The 23,741-nt window shown below is 39.0% G+C and overlaps 1 protein-coding gene across 1 annotated transcript in view; it reads right to left on the bottom strand.

Annotated features, from left to right (window-relative positions):
- LOC115219450 overlaps positions 1 to 23,741 on the bottom strand; it is a 124,954-nt gene that overhangs the window by 57,938 nt on the left and 43,275 nt on the right. The window contains exons 7-12 of the mRNA XM_036509407.1: positions 23,505 to 23,639; positions 18,257 to 20,003; positions 17,871 to 18,036; positions 8,183 to 8,300; positions 7,266 to 7,397; positions 1,140 to 1,274 (exon numbers count right to left, since the gene is read on the bottom strand). Of these exons, the coding sequence (XP_036365300.1) occupies positions 1,140 to 1,274; positions 7,266 to 7,397; positions 8,183 to 8,300; positions 17,871 to 18,036; positions 18,257 to 20,003; positions 23,505 to 23,639 (2,433 nt within the window). The remainder of the gene's footprint in view (positions 1 to 1,139; positions 1,275 to 7,265; positions 7,398 to 8,182; positions 8,301 to 17,870; positions 18,037 to 18,256; positions 20,004 to 23,504; positions 23,640 to 23,741) is intronic.

The following is a 23,741-nucleotide window of genomic DNA, read 5'->3' as shown; positions in this document are numbered from 1 at the left end:
TCGAACGAAAATACTGCTTACTATTTTACTTGGCATACTAATGATTCTACCAGCTCGCCACAATAATAATAATAATAATAATAATAATGATAATGATGATGATGACAATGACGACGACGACGACGATGATGATGATTTTGCAACAGGGACAGCAAGTTCGGGGTCGGTGATGAGTTGATTTCATCGACCTCAGTACTCAACGACTACTTACTTTATCGACCCTGAAAGGATAAAAGGCAAAGTCGACTTGGGAGTAATTTGAACGTGAAAAAGAAGAAGAAGAACAAGAACAACAACAACAACATGATCATCTTTATCATCATTAAGATATTTATGTACTGAGTGCATTAGATACGGAGAGGTAACTTTACCTGTGTGGGTGTTACTTCCACAAATTCTTGGATGTTAAACATGTCTGTTGTTCACATTTACTTCCCTCAGTTTTCATTAATAATCTCTATGTATATATACGGCAAAATGTCTGCGTGCGTGTCCTCTATACAAATCCACAATTTTTCAGTTAGAGGGCTCGCACTTTCTATGGTCATTCAAAACCGTCCAAGGGTGGTCGAGCACATCTTTACATTTCCCCGGTTACCCCGTAAAGACATTAAAAAATCAATAGAAGTGACTTTTTTGTGAATTTTCTTTCCAAAACTCAATCAAAATGCCTGAAACTTGATACGCCAATTGAATGCCAGCTAGCTGTATGTGATTGGTCGGAGATTTGGACAGTACTCGCGTGTATGTGTGCACACACGCAGCTGTATATGCATGCACTAGCACTAAGACCCGGCGTTGCCGGGTCATACTGCTAGTTCAACATAACTCAATACTTAGCAAAATAAGTAATTATATACTTATGCTCTTGTAGAGAGTATGACAACTTGAATTAATCAATACATGTATATACAATACATGTATATATACTATACCTATATACATGTATATAGGTGAGATAGACATTGTTAAAGTAAGATTATAACAATCAAAATTTTAAGTAAGACATCTCAATATCAAATAGTAAAAATTTTTGAATGAGTTTATGCACTTGTATACCAGTTAATTAAAGTTAAGAACAGATCATGTGTGTGAGTTGTGGGGAATTAGTTTGATTATTAGTATAGATGTATACTTACGTTCCTGACAGTCGAAACCCCCATATCCATGTAAACAGCCTCTAGGACATGCACCATGAATCGGGTTGCAGGCGTCATAATCAGAACATCTACATGTTTTGGTGCAATGTAGTCCATATGTGCCTTCGTGGCAGACTGTGAAACAAACGTATTATATCTTATATTGCGTAAAACGGTAAAGAACTCATTTCATAAATGAAAAGATGGCAAAAAATCAATCAATGACTGATGACCAAGACAACCATAATAGGAAATCATTTAACCAACTACGGCGCCTCAATATTTTCGATTGATCTGCTAGTAACAGCGACCAAATCTTCCTCAAACAATACCCTGTTAGACTACAAACAAGAAACATTAAACAATGGAGACCTAAATATCTCTTAAGATGGCCACGGGTGGAATATCTATAACCGTAGATTTTTTCTAATCAGTCAGGATTCATCAGAATATAAACAACAGCAGTAGTAGTGGTTGAATAACATGGGACTGCCTTCTTGATCTGAGTTTACCCAAATGTAAAAAACATCATCAACAACAACAAAAGCAATGATATACAAACAAATAAGAAAGCCAAATCTCTCAGCAATCGCTCAACTTGCTAGTACATCGTATCAACGAGGGAACTGACTTGGGCTTCATCTTTACCATAAAGTTTGAGGTCATCCATGAATAACAAGTGGTTGACTATTTGTTGCTGGCTTTTGAATACATACCCAGCTTTTGCTTTCCTGAGAATTAGTGTTAGTGGTATCAAGCACAGTACAAAGATCAATGGAGACAGGCAGTCCTCTTGGAAGATGCCTTTCTGATTTCTACTTTCCCTAAACTTCTTTCGTATGCTACCAGGTCCGTCCTCCAAATCACCATACTTTTTCCAAGCAAATCGCTCAACATTCGATGCAATACCAAATAGGTTCATACATTCCATAATCCAAGAATGTAGGATCATATCGTACACCTTACGATAGTCGATCCATGACATGGCTAAGTTACTTTTCCTCCTCTTACAATCTCTAAGAACAGTTTTGTCTATCAGGAGTTGATCCTTGGTACCTCTGCACTTACACTTGCAACCCTTCTGCTCATGTGGCAGGACTCCAAATTTTTTTCCAGATGTTCGTACATTGACTCTGCGAGTATTCCAGTTAATAATTTCCATGCAAGTGGCAAACAAGATATCGGCCAGTAATTGTGTACCATATTGCCTTTATCAATGTTTTTCAAGCACAGCACTGTCCTACCCAATGTCAACCACTCTGGTGTTACTTGTTCGGCATTTAACAAGGTGTTGATTTGTGCAGCTATTCGTGCATGACATTCACCAGATCTTTTGATCCAGTAGCCTTGAACTCCATCTGATCCCGGGGCCTTCCAGTTGCTCTTTTTTTTGTTTTTTTTTTTTGCTTATTTCCTTCACTTTCCGAACTGAAATGACTAGTTCTGTCTGTTTTGGACAGGCTACTGATTGTTTCAGTTCTTGCAACCATAACCATTCAGCATCCTTTTCGTGCTCCTTATCTTTGCTCCAGATGTCACTCGAACATCTTTGACTTTCATTGTTATCTGGTATCAACTTTTCATCTGTACATTCTCCATTTATTCCTTTATAGAATCTCTTCTGATCTACTCTAAATAACCCATGCTGGTGGTAACCCTTCCTTCTTTGGTCGTATCTTACCATCTTTACTTTCTTTGCAACGAAGTGCTGTTTCAGTTCTTCTATTACCACTTTCAGGCCCTTTCTTTCAGTATCATACTTCCTGTTCGGTGTCATGTATTTTTGTTTGTTTTTAAGTAACCTCTTCTCTTTTCGGTTTCACCAGTAATGTCTTTCGGGAACATATTTAACCCCACCTGTATTCTTCTTTTCTACCATGGATCATAGATAAGTTGTCGGGGTCCCCTAATATATGAACACCATTTTCGTCTACAGGGTTGCTCAGGTAGTAACATTCCATGACCACAGCATTGATTTATTAGTTCCATCTACTCTGTGTGGCTGGGTCCCTTGCTGGATAACGACAGGCTGGAGTTGGACCATTAGCTCTGAGCCTGCCAGGTGCAACGCTGTCACAATCATGGACTTCAGTTTCATTACTACCGTTATTCACAATATTTTTCATCGTCACTCATATGAGATAGCGATTATCAGATTGCACAATTACAAGTGTTTTTATTGTGACCCCATCACTAGATGTATCATCAATCAGAACATGGGAAGTTTCCAATCGCTTCCTATTATTATTATTATTATTATTATTATTAATATTATTATTACTATTATTATTATTATGTTTTTTTCCTTCTTTCTTCAAATTTTCTTCCGTTCCTCGCCGAGTGTATTCCATACACCTACGGCAGAGAAGGGCACTGTATGCATTCCCAGATTACACGCGCAAATTCACAGATAAAATATGTATTTAAAAATTAATAAATAAATAAATTCATGGATGGATGTTATTTTCACAACGATAGTGCTCTTCTCAGTAGATGAGCCGTTCCTGTTAATACGATTTTTTACACTTCCTGTAGGGATGGTAAGCCTGGAATCATTTTCAAATAGGTTTCAGTACCTTTTTTTATCATTCCTAGAGATCCTATAATCACTGGTACTGTAGTCGTCTTGAGATGCCACATTTTTTCAATTTCCTTTAGCAGGTCTTTATATTTACTAATCTTGTCAAATTCTTTCGCCGCTATATTGTGATCACGGGGAATACTCATGTCAATTACTAAACACATCCTTTTTGTCTGATCTTTTATAATGATATCCGGTTTATTAGCTTTTATAGTCCTGTCGGTCAACACGAGAAAGTCCCATAGAATCGACACATTTTCTCCCTCAGTCACAGCTTCAGGATGATGTTTATACCATTTGTCAGCGGTTTTGATTTTGTAATGCTGACATATTGTCCAGTGTAAATACTGGCCTACTCTGTCATGTCTTGCTTTATATTCTGCAGGTGCTATGACTCTACACCCTGAGATTAGGTGGTCTATTGTTTCAATCACATCGTTACAGAATCGGCATTTTGGGTCAGCTCCATTTTTCATCACTTTGGCTTGGTAGTTGCGGGTAAAAAAGCTTTGGTCTTCAGCAGCTAATATGAAACCATCACTCTCTGCTTTTAGCCCTGAACTTCGTAACCATTGGTGCATGTGTTTCTGGTCGATATCAGCTTGTTTGCTACGGGCCACATACTTGCCATGGAAAGGTTTCTGTTCCCATCTGCTAGCTAAATTTTCATGTGCTTTTGTCTTTGCAATTAATTTTATTTAATTACAGCTGTAGTTGGTGCATTTCCTTCACCCTGCTCAATCTGGTGGGTATCTAAGAGATCAGCAGCGAATTTTTTGCTCTCTTTGAGAATAGAGTGAAGTTTTTTAGGCCTTTCATGTTTTTTACAAGTTTTAGCATCCAATCGTTGGTTGCTTCAAGGTATTTGGCCCATCCGATTGTGGTGGTTTTGTATGTAAGTTCAAGCTGGATCAAACATCGACCTCCCTGAGCTCTGGGAAGGTAAAGGCGATCCACGTCTGCCTTTGGATGGTGCATCTTATTACAAGTCAGCAGCTTGCGGATTTTCCTGTCAATTTTCATAATCATCATCATCATCATCATCATCATCATCATCATCACTAATATTATTATTATCCTTTTTTTACTATTGTTAATATTTTCTCTGGTCCTACATGAGTTTTGACTTTATTATTATTATTATTACTACTACTACTACTACTATTATTATTATTATTATTATTATCATTATCATTATTATTATTATTATCATTATTATTATTATTATTATTATTGAGTGAGAGAGCAGTGCATGCCATCAAAGTGACACTGGGGTAAAATATACGAAGCCCAGTATACCCGTCTCATAAGGGTACACCAGGCACATGCATCACAACTATATGTGCACAACATGGTGATCTCATATCAAGATAAACAGCGCATGACCTTGCAGGTGGGGCACAGTTAGAATTTTCTACTGGTCGAGTAACCCATCCAGCTCAAAAGGTCTCTGAATAAAGGTTGTTTAAGGATGTTGAACAAAACACCCTTTCTACTTTTGTTAGCCACTCCGCACTTTCTTTATATCTCGCCGGCTTCTTCTACAGTCTTCCTCCAAATTCTTTACTTTCTTCCGCATCTCAAATCAGTTCTTAGTGTTGGCGTCCCTCTGATTCCTCATATAGATGCCTTCTATTTTATTGGAACGGTCTATGCTGTTCGAAACCTTTGCATTTATCATCATTTTTTTTTTAATTTGGCTTTTTTTTTTGGTGTCAATTCTTCCATCCGTTTCATATTCTTCATGTTTTACCCTTTCATTACCACTCTCTGCTACCGTTGTTTCACTCTCCTTCTGCTAATTTATTATTATGTTTCTCTGAATTTCTTCAATCTCTACTGCCATAACCCAGTCGTCCCCACATATTACTCTTGTTTAGTCTATCAGTCACAGGGCGGATGCTTCAAAGCCTCCTTTCTTCATCCCATATTCTCTTCATTTGATTCATGAAGCCTCTTTTATTTGGCTCACTTCTCAGTCAGTATTCGATTACTATTTAGTTTACTTCTTTTCCCCCATTTCATTCTTTTTATTTTGCACTTTTGACTGCGACTTTGGTCCTGACCAATAGCTTGATGACGATCTGCCGGAACTTGACCAGATACTCCCTGCCTGCCGAGCGCGACACCTTTACCGTTTACAGTTCCAGTCCTGTTAGCGCAGTTGTGGTTATTATTTAATTATGACATCACTCATGTAGAGGTACCATTTGTAAGATTGTGCAACCACCAGTATTTTTATTGTGACACCATCACTAGGTGAGTTGCTAGTCAAGGCTCTGATAGTCCACATCTACCCTCGTGTACAGTTTTTAGTGTCATTCTCGTTCATTCCAATGTTTTATATTTTTATATTTGACATTTTCACTCCTGGGAATTTTTGTTAAGGCGGCTAGCTGGTAGAGTCGTTAGCACGTTGGACGAAATGCTTAATAGTATTTCACCCATCGTTACATTCTGAGTTCAAATTCCATCGAGATCGACTTTGCCTTTCCTCCTTTCGGGGTCGATAAATTAAGAACCAGCGGAACACTGGGGTCGATGTATTTGACTAGTCCCCTCCCCCAAAACTTCAGGCCTTGTGCCTTTACTAGAAAAGATTATTGTTGTTGTTGTTGTTGTTATCTCAACTGAATCACAAGTGTCGAATCGTTGGCGACTAAACCAGCAACTCCACAGAACCTGCTCTGTGGAGAGTGTATTTTTCTTTCTATTTGCTAACCCTTCAGGATGAAATACAAGGCCTGTTGAAGAGTAGATGAACTCAGGGTAGTCAGCTGTCACCTACACAGCAACTTTTCATTAGTTGTGCATCCGATTAGATCATTCCCGCTCAGAAATAATAAACCAGATATAACAATAATAGAAAAGGAAAGGCGAAGTTGCTTACTAATTGATACATCGTGTCCGTTCGATTCCAGGATTGTTAAGAAAGAAGAAAAACATTTTAAAATCCAATCCTTTAAAATTTGAAATTGCAAGAATTTGGAGCATGAAATATGTAAAGGTTATGCCTGCAATAATTGGTGCATTAGGATCTGGGAGTAAGGATATAGATGAATGGTTGGAAGAGATTGGAATAGAATGTCCTGAAGAGCTTCCACAGAGAGTTTGCCTCTTAGGGACAGGAAAGATTATCAGAAGGGTTTTCATCACTTGAAAGATTAACGAAAGCTTGAGGATATATAAAGTTACTGGTTGTAACCCATTACCCACATAAATTCTAGCAAGAATAAGAACGAACCTGAGTCAAATAATATCTTTTATTGTTACAGGAACAACAAAAGAGTCGATTTCGCAAGGACAAATTAGAAAGCGAAACAAAAAAATATACTTCAAAAGAAAATCCTAAAGAGAGTAGGTTGACAGGGTAATTTTCAGTCAAATGAGGAAAAGAATTACACTAGGCCAATCACAGAAGGCCAGATAAATTCTGGCAGGTGAAGTCCTAACATAAAATTCGTCCATAAGTGATTTGAACTAAATATATTCACTTTGAAATTACTTCATAATTCCAATGGTATAATCAGTTGTTTCATACTCACATTCTTGACAGCTTTTACCCCGATATCCAGCAACACATCCATGAGCACAATGACCATAAACTGGGTTGCAAGTGTCGTTAATACAATGACAGTTGTGATGACATTCATCTCCATATGTGCCTTTAGGGCATACTGAAAAAAACCCCAGAAGAAACACATTTTAATTTACGAATTTATTGTTGCCTTTTAAATATCAGTAACATAATATTACTGGTATCATAGTTGACACCAACTGAAGACAGAAACATATTCTTTTGCAAATTTCACAGAGTTTTCCTGAAGCTTCCAGATGGTTTGTTTCATTCACAAGTCTTGAATCAAACCAGGAATTTCACAGAAGATATTTGCCAAACTTTTTTTGCATCGAAATCAAACCTTAAACTGGCTAAACTAGCTTCTTAATAAATTAACCAACCCAAAACTAAAAATGTATAAGACAGACGACTATTTCAAGCAATTAGTTAGATGTCTTCAGGCACACAATCTTCTGCCATCTCCCTCCTTAGTACACACTGTGCGACTCTTGCGTACTTTGTTATCTTCCCTGTTAGCACACATTCTTCGCCCATGTTAGTATACTATGTAGTCAACGTTGACAATACATGTTATTACTTCCCTTGTCATCACAAGTTGTCGTTCCCTGTGATGTACCCCTAGCTGTACCCCTTGTTAGTATACTTTGTTATGTTTTTAGCTTAGGCTGTTGTTTCTCTAGTTTGTATATCTTGTTGTCTCCCTTGTTTTTATATTTTGCTGAAAAAGCAAGTACATTGTTAGTACACTGTTCCATGTCACACACAGTACTGTCACCCTTGTTGGTAATCTTTGCTATATCTTGTATTAGCATCTCAGAATACATAACTGAAAAGAACAACAATTGCAATACACAATGACAACAGAAAGCAAACGTTATTAACCTTCTTTACAAGTGCCTGACGTGAAACCAGGTGGACATCCATGTGGGCATATTCCAGTGACTCTGTCGCACACGTCCTTATCTCGACAGTTGCATTCCTCATTACAGCCAGAACCATACTTTCCAGGAGAACACTCTGAAAAGAACAATTTCTGTTAATATCCACCAGATTTGACGTTAAACAGACTCTGTTAAAGTTTAGAATATCAGATACACTTCATTGACTACATGAATTAAGAATTAGAAGAGACAAGTTAAAAGCTACCGAAAGAATTATGTGAAGGATTTCCTTACGATGCCATTAATCAAATGCTGTTTCTGTTATTGCGGAGTTTAGTTTAAAATTAGATACGATGAGCATATCTATAATAGTTGATCGAAAGAGTAAGTGCAAGTCACAGATCTATTACACTTGATATACGAAGCCTTCACCACTTGGTGGGCCTTCGCACTAATACATCCTGAATATGAATTATTGTCAGTTGGGACATGTGTTTCTTTTTTTGCCCAGTCTATTTTTGTATGCTTGTCGGTTCAAGTGATGAACTCCTCGAGGACAAATGTGATATCCAGAGAGCGTTTAAGGTGGTTCTTGGAGTTGTTTGGCCCCAAAACAATGACCACCCAGCTTATTTTCAGAGAGTGTATACAGTATCTGAATAGCTAAATTATCTTATGTATTCTTTCTTTGTATACGAGGGTAGTGTGTGATTTGCAGAAGATTTGGCTACTATTTCTTGCAGGTCAGGATTGTGTGTGTGTGTGTGTTTCCCCTGGACGGATATTCTCGTCAGAATAGTGTTGAAATGGTTGTTGCATCTAGCACTGTTAGCCTTGAACAGACATCTAAGGTATTCCGTCATTCGCTGTTGGTTTTAAGTGTAAAATATCTTTTTAAGATGGAGAATGCAATTTGAATGGCATTTGGCTGCTATTTTTAACAAATCAATCAATCCTACAAAATTTCTTTTGTGGTCCTTTGGTGTTGTAGCAGTGTTGGGCTGTGTAACAGATATGTTTGAAGGAGTATGAGAGATTGATATTGCAGTAGTTGTGAAGGCGTTGTATATGCAAATGTTTGCTAACGGAGTTATAGAGATTGTAAGGGTTAGATTTTGCTGTACCAACACAATTTGTTCTTCGCTAGCTTTGGAGTGATTTAATTTTTAGGGCTAACTTAGAATGAGGAATGAAAGTAACGTATGATAGTGATGCATATCTGTTATTGGAAGTTATGTGCAGTTTAAGATTAAAAGGAATGGGTAGAGTTTGGGTCTTTGTGGTAACTATACGGAATTTCTCTTGTATTTCATGGCTTAAATATTTTTAAAATCTTTACTCTTATCTAAACATATATTTTGAGTAACTACTATACCAATAGTTGCCCCTGTTAAGTACTACTCAACAAAATCGCATATGTCTGCTTATAAACTGTCTGCTCTACAAGTCAGACACTTAGACTTCAGAAATCCGATCCTTTTCTTCCAAAGACTTGGCGGATTAAACTATCTTCTAATCTCTGTCATTAACTCTTTGTTGATTAATCCATTATCTCCAATTTGACAGAGAAATTAGGAGAGGTATTTTATTTCTTCAGAAACTGACCTTCTCTGATGTCCAAATTTACTTTTCTTTACTATATATGAACTTCTCTATTTTACAAATTTTAATATTCTTGTAATAATACCCAAACTGGGTGTTGCAATACAATGATGTACCTCGAGGTGTAATTAGATGTGCCACGATAATAATACAATATTTTAAAGCAGAAAAGACAAAATAATGTACTTAATATAAAGTACTTCCTTTATTTACTAGCATTACATGTAAAAAAAAATAGATTGAAGAAGAAATAAGGTATGTTTATCTTTAATAAATTCAAACATTGAAATATATTGATAAAAATATCAATATTGCTTTTCTCATTCATAACTAAATCCAAGTCAGTACCAAATAGATCCCTCTGGTTTAATTTGTTTATATTTCCTAGTTGTACAAGTAAGTAACTTGAATCAACTACATCGTGGAACAGCCATTTAATCAATAGCACACAAAACTGTTAAATCTTATAAAATTTGACGTGATTTTAAACGTATTGACGCACAACTGCGAATTGGTCACTAACTCAGCGTTGCAGTGGATCTATGTCAAGAACCATTTTACAGCTGCGTGACGAAAATTTTGATACCTCATGAAATAAATTTAGATTTATAATGAATTTAACAGTGTGTTATTAAATGGCTTCACAATATAGTTGATTATCTAATCATTTACATTTACATGCTAAAATATATTAATAGATTGTTGTTAAATAAATACATTATTTTACTTTATTTACTTTGAAGTGTACAGCAGATGAAAAGACATAAACTCTACTGATCGGATTCTTAGGACGTTAACTGTCAAACAATTTACCAATCAACAAAGAATAAGTTACATAGATTAGAATCTGGACAACCGGACCACACTGTGTTTCCTTTAATGTGTTTTGGTCATGTCAGTAGCATTTCTACCGACTGAGTCCACCAAGATGGATTTGAGTACACTGAACTAGGCAAGAATTTTGTAAACTGAATATGGTGTACACAGCCACTACCATAACCTAGAGAAATACAGTTTCGAAGTTAAGAATACAGATTACTCGTTGATGTATACATCTCATAAAGATGTCTTAAGTAGCTATTTTTGTTTCAATTCTGTTTGAAAATTTAATTAAATATAACTAGATTTAATACATGCACATCTTCATCATTTTAAACTTTGTGTATCCTATCTCCCACTAAGAGCCGATTTTTTCAAGAAGGAAAAAAAATTATTGGATTAGTTCTATATTCTTGACGCCAAAAGGATGAAAGGAAAAATTGACATCAGTGGTATTTGAAATCACTGTATAAATATTCTTAAGAAATACTGCAAGGTACTCTATTCGATGTTTTAACACCTCTGCCTATTCTGCGTCTATTGGCATTCATTATATTGGGAAAGTCATTTTTTATGTCAGGAATGTAGTGCAATGAAATTACCTGTAAAGTATATTACTGACACTAAATTTATCTTGTGGATTTCAACTCAAAGCCTGCAAACAAAAGTGAACTCTGTAATTTCTTTATTCGGTTGTTTTACTTTATCAACCATCGATTTTTGCTTGAAATATATGAATATGTTGATTTCTTTTTGTTTCCTTTTGATGAGACATAGAAAAAAGATACTAAATTGAAAGAATTGTTGCAGTGTATTGCAAAATCCTTGCAGTATTTAGCTTTGGCCATTTACGTCTGAAGTTCAAATTCTGTTGACATTAACTCCACTTTCCATCCTTCGAGAATTAATAATATTAAAAAAAATTTACCAATACTGGAATTGGTTTAATCGACTGATACTGATATCTCCCAAATTTTTGGAAGTATGAAACCTACGGCTGAAAATGAATCTTTAATGTCTTCATAGTCGTGTTTGCACTTTAAGATTGCGTGAGAATATAAATTCCAACAGCTATAGTATTCTTATATGAAAAAACCCAGGTATTATTAACTTTGAAACATATTCTACAAAATGTTAACGTAATAGTAGTAGTAGCAGTAGCATCAGCAGCAGCAGGAGGAATTCAAAAACTGGTGGAAGATACAGGGTAATTTATCCTCAGAACAGAGACGATCCGGAATGCGACAGGGTGGTTTCTTCTAAAGGCAGCCAAGGGGTAGGTCATGATGTTAAAATGTTTATGTAGTAGTAGTAGTAGTAAGTATAATTTTTATGGCCGCCCTACTAAGGAGACGCGGTAACTCGAAGCTCAGTAAGTTGTAGTAGTGTTCATAATTTTTTCGGAATTCTAAGGCACCGTTCTTTCGTTTTTTTTATCACCATCTTGTTTGTGACATTGCCTGGACTGCGCTAATAGTATTTTTGCTTAGAAATGCATTCTGTTTTGCAGGGGATGCGCATTAATTTTTTTTGGGGGGGGGGGCAACTAATGGAGAAGACAAATATTTTCTTATTTTCCATATATATTGAAACATGGCTGATAAAGAAGTCATTATAATGTTCGACAACGGGATGCGTTCCTTGTCAGAGAAAAAAGAGAATACTGGCATACCATTGACTACAGTATGTGACCACCGTGCCAGCAAAAAAGAAAACCGAGTTGAATACATCTTCGTCTCTAAACAATGCTGAAACAGTGAAGTAGCAATTAAAGAAAACATACGAAGTCGACGGCGATGATGACGACAACAACAACGTCAACAGCAATACCGATAATAACGAAGTGAAAGTTAAAGAAGGAAAGATAAACAAAGAAAATTTTAAAGGAAACGTGATCATCACTACCGCCATAGATGCCACAACAGTCTCCGCTGCAGCCGCTAAAGCAGCAAGGGATCCTGGAATTAGGATTTTTTAATTTTATTTCTTCATCAAAGAAGAATTGAAATTGGCCCAAAAAAATCGTTCAAAGAAATGGAAGAAAAGTTGCCCAAAACTCTCCACTCGACGTGATCGGAAACATCTTAAGATACTTGGTTACATACTGCTGCATTGGAGTAAAATCGCTCCGAATGAAAAATGTTTCTGAAAGCCAAATCCAGAAATGCTTTGAATGTGCATGACAACAGAAGACCCACATCATCCGAGGAAAGAAATTTGGGACGATTGAAGCTATTGCAGCTAACACCTTGCTAAAGCTGTGGTGATGAACGTGAAATATCACCAGAAATATCCATCGCCAGATGGTTAGTGGCCGCCGTCTTGGCAAGTATAGAGGAAGACAACGTGACTATCTTGGAGGTAAAGAAAATACCTCAACAAAACTGGTCATGTATAGGTATGAAACTAACATTACAATGTATGCAAACCTATATCGACGAGCTACCTAACCTAATAGGCCTGCCGGATGGTACTCACCTGTCAACCAAGATGCCATATATGTGAACCATTTAAAGGCTTTCTGCACTCAAGCAAGGAAAACAAAACTCCCAGTGCTACCAACACCACAACCACCACAAAAACACAAAATCATGAAGACGTGCTCAAGATTCCTTCGCCCACACCAATACAAAGAAATCTACTCCCGGCTACCACGGAAATCAAGCTTCACCTGGACGTCCTGCCTCCCAAACCAACATCAACAGCAAGGATATGGAGAGAGAAGAGCAGACCGAATAATGTATCACTGTGACAAACAGGAAGAGACGAAAGGGGAGGAAAGTACATACACCTGCTCAAGAACACAGCAAGACGAAAGTCAAACACCACTACTGCAACCCAATTCGCAACCACTCCAACAAAAATAACAACGACAACTTTTACAAAAACAGGAGCATCTTCAACAATAACTTGAAAACATAGAAACAGCCAATAATGAAACTGCAAAAACAAGAAAATACTTTCAATTTTAGGTGAAATGTATTCATCAATTTCACTTTGTGAACAAATGCTACAGTGAATTGATGGATTTTGTAAAGGAAAATAAAATCAAAACTATGACACAGGGAAAGGAATTTAAGGATTTCATCTTCAAACTCCGAAGGACAGATTATTAGTTAAAATGTCCTCAGACTTTTAAAAACACTCAGCGAAAAATTCCTAATTAGTGTGGGATTTTTAAAAATCAATTGACAAAAGGCTTTTGGGAGGGCCTTTTAAAAAACATTTGCCAATAGAGAGGCCCAAAACTTCCGGGATTCTCGAAAATCAAGGAGAGCGACCTCTTTTTCTTTCTCCAACTAGCACGACTATGATGAGAGTTGGGGCGTGAATGTGCGTGGCTTGGGATCAGCTTGGAAGCAAGGACACTTACTCAACGATCTCAGGTTTCTTGATTTAGATGTGGTTACCATTAGTGAAACAGTTGGGATGTACAGAGCGACTAATCTAAAAACACTACCTTCGCTATTGCTTACATCTAGGGCCATCAACTTACCATCCGGGCCCAGGAGGATCTGCCGTACCTCGAAATGCAGGCCTTTGCTAAACAGCACTGCCGCTCTTTTTCCCATTCCAAGCCAAAAGATTCGTAAATCTTAAAATTGTCGAAAATAGGTGTTAGATCGCTGTTTCAGAAGTCCTACTTTCGCTGACGGCCTACACATCCGAAGTTAGTAACCTGTGGTCGTTGAGCAGATAACCTTGCTTCCAGGGCGACCACAATTCATGAACATTTGTACAACTCACTCTTAAGCCCACCATGATGATCGGAAAGAGCTTGAAGAAAAACTTAGGCCTACATTCTCACCAAGTACCACTGAAGGTCAGGTGGTTCAACCTCCATATCTTAGGGTTCCTTTGGGAATCCCGTTAAAGGCCTACTCATGGCTTTTACATTAGGAGTTGCCAATCCGTAGATTTTACATTAGGAGTTCCCTAATGCTTTTAAATGTTTCCACAGTCATACGCACTATCATTAATGTTTCTGTCACTAGAACGGTGGTGGCGCTGACAATCTTACCCTCTCACCCTCTCTCTCTCTCTCCCTCTCTCTCTCTCTCTCTCTCTCTCTCTCTCTCGCTATATACTTATATATATATATATATAGGGAGAGTTTACGAAAAAAACAAAAGACGAAGACAGGTGGTGTAAAAACAAACAGATGTATTAGTATAACGCTCAGGAATAGAAAAAATCTTTTACGTTTCGAGCCTACGCTCTTCTTCAGAAAGGGACACAGAAAAAACAAGGAGAGAAAAAAATGTGTATATATTATATATATATATATATATATATATATATACATATATATGTATATATATATATATATATATATATATATATATATATATATATATATATATATATATATATATATATATATATATATATATATATATATATATATATATATGGAGGCGCATGGCTCAGTGGTTAGAGCGTCGAGCTTACGATCGTGAGGTTGTGAGCTCGAATCCCGGACCGGGCTGCGTGTTGTGTTCTTGAGCAAGACGCTTTATTTCACGTTGCTCCAGTTCACTCAGCTGTAGAAATGAGTTGCGACGTCACAGGTGCCAAGCTGTATCGACCTTTGTCTTTCCCTTGGATAACACTGGTGGCGTGGAGAGGGGAGGTCGGTATGCATGGGCGACTACTGGTCTTCCATAAAACAACCTTGCCCAGACTTGTGCCTCAGAGGGTAACTCTAGGTGCAAACCCATGGTCACTTATTTATATATATATATATATAAATGTATATATATATATATTTCTTTTCTTCGTGCTGTGAGAGCCCTCCTCACTAGCACTAAGTTTTGTGTTTGTGATTGGTTGTGTAAAGGGAACTGGTTGCTTCTTTACGCTTTTGGGGTGCAACACAATTTCCTTTCTTTTTGTTTCTAGAAACTACCAGTCAGGAACGAAACGCAAGTTTAAAAATAGATATAATTCTTTATTTTCTTGGTTCAACAATGAAACACGATGGTATGCTGGTATCCACCTACGAGGGGCGTTCAATAAGTAATGCCCCTGATCCACTTGAAGTTGTTCGATCTAGCTGAAATTTTGCATGTACAATTACTTATATCTCTATGGATTAAGTGGCAAATTACAGCTCTAAACTAATTGTGGTTTCTGATTTACAGGTGTTTGAACTGAGTCAAGTGTGAAATGGAGTCTGTTGAATGTCGAGCAGTGATCCAGTTTTTGTATTTGAGAGGACGCACACCACGGGAGACTTTTGATGAAATGAAAGTAACTTATTGTGATAATGCCCCATCATATGGACCTTGTAAAACGCTGACATCGTGAATTCAAACATGGTTGGAACTCTGTGGAAACAGCTCCCAGATCTGGTCGCCCCCTTCTGCCATTGATGAGGCATCTGTCAGTCAAGTTGAGGCTGCCATTTTGGAAGATCGATGCATAACTATTCGCAAAATAGCCCATGAGGTCAAGATTAGTACCGGGTCTGTGGAAACTATCATTCATGACCATTTGCATATGCAAAAGGTGTCTGCCAGATGGGTTCCCAGGTGGCTCATACCTTTCCAGAAGCAAGAACGCGTTGAGTGCTCGAGAATGAATTTGGAGATGTGCCAAGAAGATGAGTCAAAATGTTTCAAAAGACTGATTACACAGGATGAAACCTGGGCCCATCACTATGATCCAGAGACCAAAGCCCAGTCAATGCAGTGGAAGCACCGTGACTCCCCTTCTCCAAAGAAGGCAAGGGTGCAGCCCTCCGCTGGCAAGGTCATGCTCACAGTCTTCTGGGACCAGGACGGAGTAGTGATGACAGATTTCCTGGGAAATGGTGCCACAATTACAGGAGCCTATTATGCTTCACTTTTGAAGAAATTAAGAGAAGCTATCAAAATCAAGAGGCGGGGCAAGATCAGCGAAGGCATCCTCCTCCTGCAGGACAATGCTCTGGTCCACAACTCGCGTGTCACCAGATCAGAAGCACAGGCGTGCGGCTATGAACTCCTCCCCCATCCCCCTACTCTTCTGACCTTGCACCTTCTGATTTTCACCTCTTCCCAGCCATGAAGTTGTTTTTGAAAGGAAAGCGTTTCCCAGATGATGCAGCCTTGATTTCTGAAGTCACATCGTGGCTTGAGGACCAAACTGGTGTCTTCTACAGAAATGGTCTTCAGAGCTGTATCAAACGATGGGAGAAATGCGTAACTCTGGGTGGTTCCTATGTAGAAAAAGACTAATAACTATGCCAAGTTTCGTTGCTCTACTCCTTGGGAAGTGGGTCAGGGGCATTACTTATTGAACGCCCCTCGTAGTTCAACACAGCAAGGCTGAATTCAAACGTTTGTAAGCTTTACAACAATTCAGCAGCAATAGAACAGGTTAAATCCTAAGCGTCTGGGACAGGAGAATAGGCTAATCACAGGTTTCAAAATATACGTCCTTTCTCTTCTATCGCCGTGTCTCAAGTCCCCGGCGCTATTAAGGAACGCTATAGAATTTATTCTTCAGTCTCTAGTGCATGTGAATGAGGGAACTTCCTTATGCCTTTCCATAAGGTTCCAGAAAGCTCCAACCCCGTACACGCACACTGAAGAAGGACATTCCGCACACGCACACTGAAGAATGACGTTGCGTGTGCGCACACTGGCATATGACATCACTACAAAGGTGACGTTCCGCACACGCACACTGAAGAATGACACACTGCGTGTGCGCACACTGGAATATGACGTCACTACAAATTTTCCCCCTCGAGTGCGGAAGCACGAAACAAAATTCCTTGTAGTGGTTTCAGAATATAAGGTGGATACCAAATCACCAAAATAGCTCATAATATGACAAATTAAAACAACAACAAAAATCCATAATATAAACAAGCATGCAGCAAAGGAAAAGAAAAAAATAATACTCAAATGAACAAAGTTCAATTAGTATCATAACTGTCACTGGGAAGTCAATTGAGAATGTTAAATATAAATCGTCTTTGAAAGTTTCTTCGGCCAGTGAACAGTTGTGCCTGACCTCGTAACATAAGGTTTGTTCGAGGCAGGCTGCGACGACGAAGGTGGTGTTGCCGATGTTGGTGTTGATAAAGGTGCATGTGTAAATGGTGGTGTTTTCAAAGGTGCATGTGTGAATGGTGGTGTTGTCAAAGGCGCATGTGAAGGTTCAACGATGGTTGTGGCAGTGGGGTCATCAAAAGATATGGACACCTCAAAATATGCCCTTTTAAGACGATCTACGGAGACGGTCTCCGAACGACCGTTAATTTCAAGTTTGAATACCTTCGACGTGCGAGACATCACACGAAAAGGTCCTTTATAAGGAGAAACAAGAGGTCCTTTGACAGAATCATCACGAACAAAAACATGCGTCCAAGAATCAAGATTTGATGGCACATTAGAAGGATTTTGGTGTCGAGGGCCCATAGGAGGAAGGGCAGAAAAATATCTGCGTAGACGAGCAACATAAGACTCTAAATTAAGAGACTGTGACTTGTCTGGCACCAACATCATACCAGGCAATGCCAGTGTGGTACCATACAAGAGCTTGGCAGAAGAAAAAAACAAAGTCTGCTTTAATCGCAGTCCGACATCCAAGCAGGACGATAGGAAGAAATTCAGTCCACGACTGTGGATTTGGCGAGGCACGCAACGTGGCCTTAAGTTGCCTGTGGAAACGCTCCCCCATCCCATTACAAGCGGAATGGTAACTAGTGGTGTGTATATGATGCATTCCCAGGATTCGTGATAACTCACGAAATAAAAACGCTTCGAATTGTCGACCACGATCTGTGGTTAAACTGGACGGTACACCATACCTAGAAATCCAATTAGACATGAAAGCTTTCGCAACAGTTTCAGCAGAAATGTCTGCTATAGGAATAGCTTCCGGCCAACGTGAGAAACGATCAATACAGGTTAAAATATATGAGAACCCGCGACTCACAGGCCATGGTCCAACCAAATCAAGGTGGACATAGCGAAAACGGGCCTCAGGAGAAGAAAACTGTCCAAGTGGAGCACGAACGTGTCTATGGACTTTAGCACTCTGGCACCTCAAACAAGAGCGTGCCCAAGAGGTAATCGATCGTCGCATATTGGGCCAGAAGAACCGAGCAGTAACAAGCTTTACTGTGGCAGAGATACCCGGATGTGACAATGAATGAAGAGCTTCAAAAACAGAACGTTGATGTTTCTCAGGTACTAACGGTCTAGGAGAACCGGTGGATACGTCACAAAGAATAGAGCCTTCTGCTGAAGGGAGCGGTTGGTAGGCAAACTTACAATTGATAAACTTGGGCGAAGTTAAATCCAACTCCGCTAAAGGTGGTTGATCCTGCGAAATAGCAGTTAAGTCAATTTCTGCCGGAGAGGAAATGGAATTGACAGGGTGTCTAGAAAGAGCATCAGCTGGGACGTTCTCCTTCCCTGGCACATGTCGAATGTCTCTTGTAAACTGAGAAATATAGTCCAGGTGACGGAAAGCACGAGGAGAGAGTTTATCCGTTTTAGAAGATAGTGCAAAAGTAAGGGGCTTGTGATCAGTATAAATCACAAACTCTCGTCCCTCGAGCTGGTGCTGAAAATGCCGAACTGACAGATAGATTGCTAGTAACTCTCGATCAAAAGTACTATATCTGCGTTCAGCCGGCTTTAGCTGGCAAGAAAAGAAAGCCAAAGGTTTAGTTTCACCATCTACGGTGTGCTGCAAGACAGCGCCAACTGCAGAATCTGATGCGTCCACAGATAAAGTAAGTGAAGCATCAGGAGCTGGATGTGCTAAAACAGGAATTGAAGCTAGTTCCTTTTTAACTAACTCAAAGGCAGACAGTGCTTCAGCTGAAAGAGTAAGACGGGCGTCCTTTTTAGAATTGCCCTTTAGCAACTGCGTTAAAGGAAACAACTTGTCCGCACACCGATTTATGAAGCGTCGATAGAAATTAACTATACCCAAAAAATGGCGAAGTTGACGCAAAGAAGAAGGTGGTGCGATGCGCTGAATTGCATCGACTTTAGACGAGAGTGGTTTGATTCCACTCGAATCAATATAATGACCGAGAAAATCAAGAGATGGTTGCCCAAAAACACACTTGTCTGGATTAATGCGAACACCATAGTCGCGAAGACGCTGAAAAAGCTGAGACAAGTGCTGGAGATGATTTTCATGCGTATCACTTGCGATGAGAATATCATCGACATACGCGAAAACAAAATCAAGTCCACGAACAACTTCATCTATAAAACGTTGGAACGTACTAGTGGCGTTCCGCAAACCAAAACTCATATATAAAAATTCAAAACAACCAAAAGGAGTGGTAATAGCCGTTTTAGGAACATCGTCTGGGTTGACCGGTATTTGATGATAAGCACATATGAGGTCAACCTTAGAAAAAATGGTACAGCCATGGAGATTCGCTGAAAAGTCATTGAGATTCCTAATTGGATATCTGTCCGGAATCGTCACAGAATTTAGACGCTGATAATCTCCCACCGGGCGAAAATCTGTATCCCCTTTTCGAACTAAATGAAGGGGTGATGCCCATGGACTGGTGGCTAGGCGTATCAGACCAAGCTGGAGCATATGCTCAAACTCTTCTTAAGTTTGACTGCCTGTTATGCTTGGTCACGGATCACACTAACAGCTTAAGTCAAACTTTTTTCGTCGACGATGAAATTGCTGAAACTGCTTGAGACGACTGGAGACAAATTGTTGAAAGATAATGACTGCGGTGGGTTGATTGTTTCAGACTAGGTAGATTCTAGATTTCAGTTAAATGTTCTATGTTCGGGGTCACCACTGTAAAGGGAACTGGTTGCTTCTTTACACTTTTGGGGTGCAACTTGGGTGCAACACAATTTCCTTTCTTTTTGTTTCTAGAAACTACCAGTCAGGAACGAAACGCAAGTTTTAAAATAGATATAATTCTTTATTTTCTTGGTTCAACAATGAAACACGATGGTATGCTGGGTTTTTTTTCTTTTTTTTTTAAATATATATAATTCTTAATTTTCTTGGTTCAACAATGAAACACGATGGTATGCTGGTATCCATCTAGTTCAACACAGCAAGGCTGAATTTAAACGTTTGTAAGCTTTACAACAATTCAGCAGCAATAGAACAGGTTAAATCCTAAGCGTCTGGGACAGGAGAATAGGCTGATCACAAGTTTCAAAATATACGTCCTTTCTCTTCTATCGCCGTGTCTCAAGTTCCCGACGCTATTAAGGAATGCTATACAATTTATTCTTCAGTCTCTAGCGCATGTGCATGAGGGAACTTCCTTATGCCTTTCCAGAAGGCTCCAACGCCACACACGCACACTGAAGAAGGACGTTCAGCACACAAACATTGATGAATGACGTTGCGTGTGCGCACACTGGCATATGACATCACTACAAAGGTGACGTTCTGCACACGCACACTGAAGAATGACGTTGCGTGTGCGCACACTGGAATATGACGTCACTACAGTTGTTATTGCTTGGGGTGTTTTCTTTTTGTGAATTGTTGCAGTGGTGCTAGTATTGGTGGAGATGGTTGTAATAGTGGTGGATGTGTTGGTAATCGTAGTACAAGAGAGGTTGGCGTTGCTGTAGGTGTATTTGTGGATGTTGTGAGCATATTTTCGAGGATTTTGGCGTGCGTTGGCGAGGAGAATGATACTTTATGCTTTTTATATTTCTTTTTCAGGCGGGGTTTCTCCCTCGTTTTCACTTTGTGTTGCAGAGGTATCAGTATCTGTAGAATCAGGGTGCAAGTCTGTATGTATTTGACCTTAAAGGAGATGGGGTGGGGACAGGAGAGGCCGGGCTTCGTTGAAAGGGACATACTGAGTGTCGGGTGTACGTTATAATTATTCTTTCTGCTGAGGGTGGTGGTGGTGGTGCATCTGTTACTCGCGTTATTGGTATTGTTGATGTTGTTGTTTTCCTTGGTTTCTTCCAGCATTTGCTGATTTTGTTGTTCTTGTTGATGATGCTGTTGTTTCCAGAGTTGTTGCAGCCTTTATTGTTGTTCACTGATAGCTGACTTGTGGCTTGTGGGGACCTGGTATTGACAATAAGTAGGCCCTATTGTTCCCTATCTTCTGTTTAGAAGAGAAAGCTTTCAAGTGGCCAACCCACCAACCTCCACATAGGTGGTGCCATGGCCTTCTAACATCAACTGTAAGATGCAGCACTTCTTCTCCAAGAATACCAAAGAGATCTGGGATCTTGTGGATTGTGTCTGGTTTAATGTAGAGTAGTACCTTCACGCTAATCCCAGACCGATTTCCACGACGGGTTCGCTTCACCTCCAGGCGGCTGTTATTCCCTCCCAATACGACGCACGCTAAAATCCACCATAAATTTAACTCAGGTGGAATTCTTGAGATCTTCACTCTCACAGTCCTCCTTCCTAATACGATGGATAGAGAAGATGTCTTTCGCTCCGACAGGGAGCCACAGAGTATTTGACGGCCAGAACTTCAATCTTGAAGAGCAATCAAATACCCACAAATTGCTTGGCTCTCGAGATGTGCTGAATGTCGGATATTATTTCTTTCTCCAATGTACGGACACTGAATTATTGCATGCAAGACGGTTTCGTCGCCCTGCATGCATCTCAAGCAGGCTCGGCTGTTGGATCTTCCATGCCTGAAGAGTTATTCTCTAACAGGCAATGTCTCACTGTAGTACTGCTATACCGAAGACTTTTAGAAATTGTCCATGATCTTCGACCCGAAGATCTTCTGTCAAGGCCTAGATTCAATCCTAAAACATCATCGCTCACACCATGAACTAGCCCCGCGCCCCAGAAATCTTGAGGTGTTTTCCCGTTAACGGTTTTGTGCAGCTAATGCAATTCAATGAGTTCCTGGCAATATTCTAGATGCCAAATACTCAACTTTGGTCTTCGTTTGATCCACGACTAGAGTTCTGTCAACAAGAAATGCTTCGGAGTAATTTGAACGTGAAGAAGAAGAAGAAAGAAGAAGAAGAAGAAGAAGAAGAAGAAGAAGAAGAAGAAGAAGAAGAAGAAGAAGAAGAAGGAGGAGGAGGAGGAGAAGAAGAAGAAAAAGAACAACAACAACATGATCATCTTTATCATCATTAAAATATTTATGTACTGAGTGCATTAGATACGGAGAGGTAACTTAACCTGTGTGGGTGTTACTTCCACAAATTCTAGGATGTTAAACATGTCTGTTGTTCACATTTACTTCCCTCAGTTTTCATTAATAATCTCTATATATATAAACGGCAAAATGTCTGCATGCGTGTCCTTTATACAAATCCACAATTTTTCAGTTAGAGGGCTCGCACTTTCTATGGTCATTCAAAACCGTCCAAGGGTGGTCAAGCACATCTTTACATTTCCCTAGTCACCCTGTAAAGCTATTAAAAAATCAATAGAAGTGACTTTTTTGTGAATTTTCTTTCCAAAACCCAATCAAAATGCCTGAAACTTGATACGCCAATTGAATGCCAGCTAGCTGTATGTGATTGGTTGGAGATTTGGACAGTACTCGTGCGTAGGTGTGCACGCACGCAGCTGTATATGCATGCATTAGCACTATGACCCGGCGTTGCCGGGTCATAGTGCTAGTTCAACATAACTCAATGCTTAGCGAAATAAGTATTTATATACTTATGCCCTTGTAGAGAGTACGACAACTTGAATTAATCAATACATGTATATACAACACATGTATATATACAATACCTATATACAATACGTGTATATAGGTGAGATAGACATTGTTAAAGTAAGATTATAACAATCAAAATTTTAAGTAAGACATCTCAATATCAAATAGAAAAAAATTTTTTATGGGTTTATGCACATGTATCCCACTTGATTAAATTTAAGAACAGATCATGTGTGTCAGTAGTGGGGAATTAGTTTGATTATTAGTATAGATGTATACTTACGTTCCTGACATTCGGAACCCCCATATCCAAGTGCACAGCCTTTAGGACATGCACCATGAATCGGGTTGCAGTTGTCATCATCAATACAATTACATGTTTTGTTGCAATGTAGTCCATATGTGCCTTCATCGCAGACTGTAAAACAAACGTATTATACCTTATATTGCGTAAAACGGTAAAGAACTCGTTTCATAAATGAAAAGATGGAAAAAAATCAATGAATGACTGATGACCAAG

The sequence above is a fragment of the Octopus sinensis genome, linkage group LG14 (assembly GCF_006345805.1).
Source record: "Octopus sinensis linkage group LG14, ASM634580v1, whole genome shotgun sequence".
Classification (NCBI taxonomy): Eukaryota; Metazoa; Mollusca; class Cephalopoda; order Octopoda; family Octopodidae; genus Octopus; species Octopus sinensis.
The sequence above is the reverse complement of the archived record's forward strand: the minus strand, read 5'-3'. Positions and strand labels throughout refer to the sequence as shown.